The 9,686-nt window shown below is 45.1% G+C and overlaps 1 protein-coding gene across 3 annotated transcripts; it reads left to right on the forward strand.

The window, feature by feature from the left end:
* Nucleotides 1-237: 237 nt before the first annotated feature.
* tmf1 (TATA element modulatory factor 1) lies at nucleotides 238-9,560 on the forward strand. 3 transcript variants are annotated; one of them, XM_024380427.2, is made up of 15 exons: nucleotides 238-809; nucleotides 1,067-2,481; nucleotides 2,817-2,920; nucleotides 4,069-4,195; nucleotides 4,371-4,619; nucleotides 5,833-5,999; nucleotides 6,391-6,640; nucleotides 6,746-6,902; nucleotides 7,039-7,231; nucleotides 7,388-7,457; nucleotides 7,545-7,655; nucleotides 7,755-7,874; nucleotides 8,105-8,257; nucleotides 8,447-8,572; nucleotides 8,854-9,560. In XM_024380427.2, exons 1-15 carry the CDS (start codon nucleotides 677-679, stop codon nucleotides 8,992-8,994), a joined length of 3,516 nt encoding a protein of 1,171 aa, XP_024236195.1. In that variant the 5' UTR covers nucleotides 238-676; the 3' UTR covers nucleotides 8,995-9,560. The 3 variants fall into 3 exon arrangements, with proteins under 3 accessions (XP_024236195.1, XP_024236199.1, XP_024236210.1); XM_024380431.2 differs by having other exon boundaries at nucleotides 4,374-4,619; XM_024380442.2 differs by having other exon boundaries at nucleotides 239-809; nucleotides 7,545-7,637.
* Nucleotides 9,561-9,686: the final 126 nt, after the last annotated feature.

Raw genomic sequence — 9,686 nt, forward strand, 5'->3', positions numbered from 1 at the left:
TTAACAGTATAACAAATCTATTTACTTCCTTTTTTAGTTGGCAAGCGTTCATCAGTTGTAGTTCGAACGGTACATTTATTCGTGGCATTACATTAACTGTACTCTTGGTAGTACTCACAGTTCCAGTTTGGTTAATGTCAACAGAGTTACCCAGTAATCATTCTTCCTTCGATAAACGCGTGTGGGCCCTTCAGGACAGGAGCCCCCACTTCATCAGACGGTAGCATGACGTCACATGTGGGTGGTTGCTGCTACGTGGACAGGAAGTACCTAGCTCAGCTAGCCAGTCGCCAAAAATACCAAAACAAATCGACGGTGCAGGCGAAAGACGGTTCATGAAGCAGCATAACATTTAAACATGTCATGATTGAGGCAAGGCGTTTCATTGCACTTTATGGATTACCGAGATTTCTCTATGGAGTATTCTTTAACGTGGATCGATGAAAGGTTTGCCTGATTGTTGTTAGCTAGCTAACATTAGTTGCCTAACCAGCTAACGTTAGCTAGGTAGCCAGGTTAGCTGCTTAGCATTTCCTTTTTTGGAGTAACAAAACTTAGCTATACCAGATCGAGATTGTCATAAGTAAACTATATTGTTAGCTAACCTCATTTGAAAGTGCATACTCCTAGCTAGCTAACCTGGTCACTAACGTTAGCTAGCTAGCAATAGACCGCTATGAGTTGGTTCAGTTCTACCCAACTGTCAAGCTTTGCCAAACAAGCTTTGACAACAGCTCAGAAGTCCATCGACCGAGTACTGGACATTAAAGAAGACGAATGGGGTGACACAGTGGTAATGCCTTATGACGGTAGGTAAAATAACGTTATCTAACTAGCTAGCGTAGCATGTCAGTGTGCTGTTGTTTTGGGGTCAACATTATACAACCTTTTTCGTTTGAACATTATTGATGTGATTACCAATGGAAGCAAGACACTAGTCATCTTGATAAGGTAGTCATAACGAGGTGTATAATGTACTCTACCCAATAAAGCTAATATGTGATATGCTTTGGAGTTTATATGACCTTATCTTCTCGACATTAACCAACAAGGGTTTTCACGTTAGATCTACCAGGGAAGACTCCATTGAGCGGTGGATGGGGGATGACACAATGGGACTCTCCCCCGGAGGAATGCACCACAACTCTCCCCCCATCATCTGAGGCCATCACGACCCCTGTCACCCGCATGGTTGTGGATGAAACAGAGAACTTCTTCAGTGCTTTTCTGCCCTCAGGAGAGCTCCAGGGTGTCATGGACACTCAGGTAGTCTCTGTGCCGCCCACCAAGTCCCACAGGCGGCCACAGGAGAAGGATGAGGAGGACAAGGACGATGTGGACCCTCACAAGACAGGCCTGACAGAGACCAACAGACTGGAAGACCAGGAAGCTACTGAGAACCAGGCTGTCCTGACTGAGTCCTCAAGTCTATGGTCTTCCTCTGAAATTGTTCTCGTTCAGACACCAGAGCCTCCAGTCCTGGCTCAGGGTGATTCTCCTGATGATGACAGTCCACTAATCAGTGAGAGCTGGATAGAATCAACTGTGGATGATACAACTGCTGTTTCTGAGGATGCACGAACCGAACAACCATTTACTCCCTCAGAAACCCAACATGATTATGATGATCACATCTCTGAACCCACCGTCAACACTGAACTAGAGCCCCCCTTCAATCCATCTCCTCCCACACCCCCTAGGGAAATCTTATTGGAGGCCAAAGACCCCAAAGCGGCGGACAGGCAGAGTGACACACCCTCCCCTAAATCGGAGGACAGACAGAGCAACACCCCCTCCCCTCCTGTCAGCGCCTTCTCCTCAGGCACCTCCACCACCAGTGATATTGAGGTTTTGGACCATGAGAGTGTACAGAGTGAGAGTTCAGCCAGTTCCAGGCAGGAGATAGCAGAGGCCAAAGCAGGCCTCCACCTGATGCAGGGCTCCTTCCAGCTTCTCTCAGCCTCTGCCTGTGGGGACTTCCCCCGCTTAGAGGACTACCCCAAGCTGACCGAGAGCTGTGGATCCTCCTCAGATGCCTTTGAGCGCATCGACTCGTTCAGCATGCAGTCCCTGGACAGCCGCAGTGTCAGCGAAGTCAATTCTGATGATGAGATCCCAGGGAGCCGGACACTGGCATCTGTCACCGCAGGGCCCACGCCTTCTCCGCCTGTCAGAGTGGCAACCACTGCACAGGAACGGGAAGTAGAAGAGGAGGAGAAGCAGCAGGAGGAGGAAGAAGATGATGAAGAGGGGCTAACAGAAACAATGAAGGATCAGTCTCTGGATGAGAATGAGATGGAGGAGAGTGGTCGCAGTGCCACACCTGTTAACAGCGAGCAGCCTGAGGACCTAATAGAACAGGAATCAGAGGCGGACGTCACGCTGTCAGGTCCCACCCCTGACCATGAGGAACAGTTGCCTCCACCAATAACGGAAGAGAAAAGAGGGGTGTCAACATGTCAGATTCTGGAGCTTCAAAAGGTAACACACCTGTTCAGAACATGACCTTTGTGACTTGTAACAACACTTTTTAATGAACTGCTTGTGTGTGCATGAGTTGGTGTGTCCCCTTTTTTAAATACCAACGCCTGGAGAGCAGAATATTAAAACACCTGGTTGGACAATCCTGTTCATATGCCAAAGTAAATAGTCACTGTGGATAAGATGCATTCTCCCAAACCATCATGAATTAACCAATGTGCACCTCAATTTGAACAACACATTTGATGGAGACAAGAATTAAGTACTAATCATTTATTAAGGTGCCTTATCAGTGTTTTCAATGCGTTGGTTTGTGGAAAATCATTTCTTTGTAGGTAATTGATGAGCTGTCAAGCCGCCTTGAGAAGAGGGAGTTACAGCTGCTGTCAGTCAGCAAAGACAAAGCCAGGCTGGAGGAGGAGTGTGACAACCTTAAAGAGTGAGTATAAAGATCCTGACAATGTTTAAAACCCATTTCTTAAATGCATTGTAAGTGTAGAAAGAAGCATTCTCCAAACACACCTATGGAAATACACTGAGTGTACAAAACATTAGGAACACTTTCCTAATATTATGTTACACCCCCTTTTGCCCTCAGAACAGCCTCGTGGGGGCATGGACTCAATAAGGTGTCAAGCGTTCCACAGGGATGCTGGCCCATGTTGACTCTAATGCTTCCCACAGCTGTGTCATGTTGGCTGGACGTCCTTTGGGTGGTCGACCGTTGTTGATACACACAGGAAACTATTGAGCGTGAAAAACCCAGCAGCGTTGCAGTTCTTGGCACACTCAAACCGTTGTGACTGTCACCTGCTACCATACCCTGTTCAAGTGCACTTAAATATTTTGTCTTGCCAATTCACCCTCTGAATGGCACACATACACAATCCATGTCTCAATTGTCTCAAGGCTTAAAAAACCTTATTTAACTTGTCTCTTCATCTACACTGATTGAAGTGGATTTAACAACTGACATCAATAAGGGATCATAGCTTTCACCTGGTCAGTCTTTGTCATGGAAAAAGTAGGTGTTCCTAATGCTTTGTACACTCAGCATGCTCTATAGGGTTGGCTGACAAAGTCACAAAAATGATGCACAAAGCCTGAAGCTGTGCTTTGTTATGATTCTGAATGGTCAGATAGCTAGCAATAATGACAAGAATATGTCTGTCATGTGGGGAATCGCAGGTGTCTTGTTTCAGCTAGTTTTTATCTTGTCTTATTTTGAATAATTTTCATGTCAATGCTAATATGGCCAAAATGTACTAGCAAACTAACCAACAACTGTAATAATGTATGTGAGAGACTAGTGCTAATTGTGCAAATGTATTTGTGTTCAATGAACATTTGGAGATGAAATATAGGTTACATGTTGTCAACGATCTAAGCCAACCATGTCTGTTTTGCCCCATAGTTTCGCATGTGTCAGTTTTGTTTCTAAACAGCTAACCCATCTATACATGAATGGTAAAGTAAATAGCAAATAGTTTGTCGGCCAATTTGTCCTCTTGGTTGTGTCTATAGTGAAGTATAGTCTATAGATAAGGATGGTCCTTTAAGAGACTGAGAAGTCTCTGTGTGTTGCAGTGAGGTGATAGGTCTTAAGGAGGAGAGTTCCAGTGTGCAGTCTCTGAAGGAGGAGTTCACCCAGCGCATCGCAGACACAGAGAGGAAAGCCCAGCTAGCGTGCAAGGAGAGGGATATAGCCAAGAAGGTAAAACACAAACCGATATCTCTGTCTGTGTCAGGTATTACTGTCCCTGGTTACTCTACCCCCATAAGAATTGATTTAAGATCATTGAGTCAAATAACTGAAAATTAGTGACCATGATAGTCACATTATGCACAAAGCCTCTCCAGCCTATTTTACTGTTATGTTTCCTCCGGAGGAGATAAAGGGGATGAGGGAAGAGCTGTCCACCAGACTGAACTCCAACGAGACTATGGAGATCATCAGAGAGAAGGAGGAACAGATCCGCGAACTGCTGGAGGAGGGTGAGAAGCTGTCCAAGCAGCAGCTGCAGCACTCCAACATCATCAAGAAGCTGCGTGTGAAGGAGAAGGAGAGTGAGACCAAAATCACCAAACAGAACAAGAAGCTGAAAGATCAGGAGGAAGAGCTCAAACACCTACAGCAGGTCAGTGGAAATATACACTACAGTTTGGGGTCACTTAGAAATGTCCTTGGTTTTGGAAGAAAAGCATATTTTTGGCCATTTAAAATAACATCATATTGATCAGAAATACAGTGTAGACATTGTTAATGTTGTAAATGACTATAGCTGGAAACGGCTGATTTTTTAATAGAATATCTACATAGGCGTACAGAGGCCCATTATCAGCAACCATCACTCCTGTGTTCCAATGGCATGTTGTGTTAGCTAATCCAAGTTTATCATTTTAAAAGGCTAAATGATCATTAGAATACCCTTTTGCAATTATGGTAGTGCAGCTGAAAACTGTTGTTCTGATTTAAAGAAGTAATAAAACTGGCCTTCTTTAGACTAGTTGAGTATCTGGAGCATCAGCATTTGTGGGTTTAATTACAGGCTCAAAATGGCCAGAAACAAATAACTTTTGTCTGAAACTCATCAGTCTATTCTTGTTCTGAGAAATGAAGACTATTCCATGCGAGAAATTGCCAAGAAACTGATGATCTCGTACAACTCTGTGTACTACTCCCTTCACAGAACAGCGCAAACGGACTCTAACCAGAATAGAAAGAGGAGTGGGAGGACCCGGTGCTCAACTGAGCAAGAGAATATGTACATTAGTGTCTAGTTTGAGAAACAGATGCCTCACAAGTCCTCAACTGGCAGCTTCATTAAATAATACCAGCAAAACACCAGTCTCACCGTCAACAGTGAAGAGGTGACTCTGGGATGCTGGCCTTCTGGGCAGAGTGTCAAAGAAAAAGCCATATCTCAGACTGGACAATAAAAAGGGAAGATTAGATGGGCAAAAGAACACACTGGACAGAGGAACTCTGCCTAGAAGGCCAGCATCCCGGATTCGCCTCTTCACTGTTGATGTTGAGACTGGTGTTTTGCAGGTACTACTTAACGAAGCTGCCATTTGAGGACTTGTGAGGCGTCTGTTTACAACATTAGCAATGTTTACACTGTATTTCTGGTCAATTTGATGTTATGTTAATGGACATCAAAATGTGCTTTTCTTTCAAAAACAAGGCCATTTCTAAGTGACCCCAACCTTTTGAACGGTAGTGTATATATTTTTAATTTTAAGGATTTTATTGAACAATCACATTACTTCAGTAGTCATCAGAAGTGTATCCTGATCCTGAAAGCCCATTTGGTATTTAACCCTGCCTGGCTGTATATGTGTCTGAAGGTTCTGGATGAGAAGGAGGAAGTGGAGAAGCAGCACAGGGACAACATTAAGAAGCTGAACGTGGTGGTGGAGCGCCAGGAGAAGGACATGACCAAACTCCAGAGTGACTCAGAGGAGCTCCTGGAAAACAACAGGAGCCTGCAGGCTGCCCTCGACAACTCCTACAAGTGAGGATACATTCTGTACTCCACTCTACTAGTATAACTCACACTGGTGAAATAATAACTCACTCCACCCTACTTTTCTTACTCCTGCTTCAGACGTGCAATGTGCTTGTCATTTTGAAACCCCACAAAGACATAACGTTCTGACGGATAAAGACGGTCACAGAAGCACCAACTCATACAGTATATCCAAGTCAGTGTAATGTCCCGGAAGGTAGCCAGAAGTTAAGAGCGTTGGGCTAGTAATTGAAAGGTCGCTGGTTCGAATCCCCGAGCGCACTAGTGAAAAATCTGTCGATTAGCAAGTCACTTAACCCGAGTCGCTCCTTTAAGTCACTGTTGATAAGAGCGTCTGCTAAATGACTAAAATGTCAACGTGTGTCTGTGATGTCAGGGAACTGGCTTCACTGCACAAAGCCAAGGCAAGCCATGCCAGCGAGGCCCAGGAGGCTGCTTTGAGCAGGGAAACCCAGGCCAAGGAGGAGCTGGCTCTGGCCCTGGTGAAGGCCCAGGAGGAGGCCCGCATGCAGCAGGATGCTCTGGTCAACCAGGTGGCTGATCTGCGGCTGGCTCTGCAGAGGGCTGAACAGCAGCAGGCCAGGAAAGAAGACTACCTGAGGGAGGAGATCAGTGACCTGCAGCAGGTAAGAGACACTCATGACTTCTTTGGAGTTGTCTGCAAGGGGAAGCCGTGCTTGTGTTAGGGGTCAAAGGTCACACACTGATGTGTTTGCTGGTTGTCTCCATAGAGACTGCAGGGGGCGGAGACCAGGAACCAAGAACTGAGTCAGAGTGTTACCTCTGCAACGCGGCCGCTGCTCAGACAGATCGAGAACCTGCAGGCCTCGCTGGGGGGCCAGACGGCATCATGGGAGAAACTGGAGAAGAGCATCTCAGATCGACTAGGTTACTCTCAAAACTTACTCTAGTTTGTAACAAGCTTTTTAAGAGTCTCCTCTGGACAACCGATTGTTCCTATTTAAAAAAATAAATATATGTTTTATATGTAACTCCTTTAACCTCCTACCCTTTAACTCAACAGTGGAAGCACAGGCCCAGCTGGCTGTTGCTGTGGAAAAGGAGCGTGCAGCAACTGAGGAGCTGATGGCTATTAAGGCCCAGCTGGCCTCACTGGAGTCCCAGAATTCCCTGCTTCGACAAGAGAAAGGGCGTCTCCACGGTCAGCTGGACGCAGAGAAGACCAGGCGGGAGAAACTGGAGGATGACAGCAGCAGGTACTGGGGGGCTTTTTTCATAGGTTTTGTGAGACTATAACTGTTGCATAGTAGTCAGTTGCCTTTACTTTCCTTAAGTTGGACCTAGCAGCTATCCATTACAAAGCTTTGGAGCCTTTTCATTAATGGCCATTTCCTGTCATCCTTATGGTGTAGGGAGCATGTGGAGCTGGAGAATCTGAGGGGAGAGCACACTCGAACACAGGAGGAGGCCAAGAAGGAGAAGGTATGTTCCCTCCCCTGCCCTACTCACCCTTCCGTAATGGAACAACACTTCTTACACAACTGTAACCTTCTCTGTTCCTCCCGCCAGCTCCTCCTGACCAATCAGCTGGAGATGGAGAAAATGAAGGTGGAGCAAGAGAAGAAGAAATGCTACCTAGCACAAGAGGCCCTGAAGGAAAAGGTAGATCTATTTATCAATGTAAGTTCTATATCAATGACCAGCCATGTGTGTCTGTTCTTAAATCAATCTGTGTGGAGTGAGACTGGCCTGATGTATATGATGTTTCTCTGTCATTAGGAGCGGAAGGTATTGGTTCACTCTGTGGGTGAGCCCCCAGCCTCATCCACCCCCTCCCTGTCCCGTTCCAGCTCCATCAGTGGGGTAGACCACGCCGGCCTGCACTCCTCCTTCTCCCAGGTACTTGCCACAGGCACACCTTTTATGCTTTCGTACCCAGCCAGACTTCCATTTCTAGCCCTGTATTTGGGATGGTGACCTAGAAAGTTCTGTTTTTTTTGTTTATTACATGCAGCTAAGTAAGATGAATAGGGAACATATGACAAAGGGCCAAATCCTAACTAGTTTGCATATTTGGTTCGTTTGAGGTTGGATGGTTAACAAGACAGACCTGTTTTGAATTTTGTCAGGAGGACTCTCTGGGTCACTCATTGGGGACGATGACGATGTCTATGAGTGGGACCAACCTGTATGAGGCGGCTCGGCTCAGTGGAGGCTCCAGCATCATAGAGAACCTGCAATCCCAGCTCAAACTCCGAGAGGGAGAGATAGCACAGCTACAGGTACCAGCTGCCTGTCTGACACCTTGCTTTGAGGACTGCCGTTGGAAGTGTCCTACATGCATTTCTTTAAATGCCTTCTGGTTTTCAATGAAGTGATTTACAAATATACTGTTGTTGAAAAACAATGCTTGCCAGGATATTACCTCTTGCTTCTCGTCTCCCTCCCTCTCTCATCTCTTTCTCCCTTAGCTGGAGATCGCTAGTCTGGAGAGGACTCGCTCGTCCATGGCGGAGGAGATGGTCAGATTGACCAATCAGAATGAGGAGATGGAGGACAGTGTGAAGGAGATCCCCACACTGAAAGTACAACTTCAGGTGAGGAGAGGATCAGTTCACACAAGTGCCACTAAGCCAGTGAAATACAAGTGCCACTAAGCCATTGTAATCATATTAGGGTCAATCCTTGTTGTGATTCTTTAATTAAAAACCAAGATGTTATGTGAAAACTGACATCTCACAAGATGAGTTACTGGGCAGAGATGTGTGACCATCTAGGCACAGATAAAGGAAAGGTAAAGTCTATTAGTAAACCCTCTTGTGACTATATAGATCTAGTGTTGTCCTCTGAGCCTGTGTTGTGCGACTGACTATTGTAGGAGCTGGAGCAGAGACACAACACCATCCTCCAGATGTATGGAGAGAAGGCTGAGGAGGCAGAGGAGCTGAGACTCGACCTGGAGGACGTCAAGAACATGTTCAAAACCCAGATTGACGAACTGCTCAAGAACCAGAAGTAGACTGTTCCATCTAACATCCAGACCATACACAGATACAATAAACCGTTTTTTGTAGAAGTGCATTTACTGTAAAGGATGGGAAAAGAAGAGTTAATGTACCTTTTTATTTCTGATTACAGAACAGTTATTGTTTTCTTTAGGTTTTCCATCACTGTCTCTAAAGGAAGGGACATTTGAAAATCTGTCATATTATTTTAACAATTAGAATCAAACTATTTAAGTGGGAAATGATGGGTAACAAATCAATATCTTAACATGTACAGATATGAAGGATAGTCACAATTAATATTCTACATTCATCATTTACTAGTTCCTTTGCATTGATTCATAACCCAACAGCCTGTTAAACAGATTGTTTTAGATGTCATTGTCCTTTATTGTGATCAACTGGCTTCCTTTTTCACTTTGTGTGTAGTGGGATGATTCAGAATGGACTATCAAGTTATATTGACAGTCTCAATCCCCTTGACCCCAGCATCCTAATTGTCATCAGTGTGTATGTTTCTGAAAACTGTACATCTTACTTTAGGATGAAAGAACAGAAAGAGTAAAGATTTTATATATTGCTTGTTTGCATTTGCTTCAGAGGCGTCACGTGTAGACAACCAAACTTTGCCCTTGGTGTGTATCAGTGACTAGGAAATCTGTAGAATTGAAAGTTTTGCTGTGTTGAGGCATTTTCTTTAATTTAA

This window comes from Oncorhynchus tshawytscha, linkage group LG02 (genome assembly GCF_018296145.1).
Source record: "Oncorhynchus tshawytscha isolate Ot180627B linkage group LG02, Otsh_v2.0, whole genome shotgun sequence".
In the NCBI taxonomy this organism is placed as follows: Eukaryota; Metazoa; Chordata; class Actinopteri; order Salmoniformes; family Salmonidae; genus Oncorhynchus; species Oncorhynchus tshawytscha.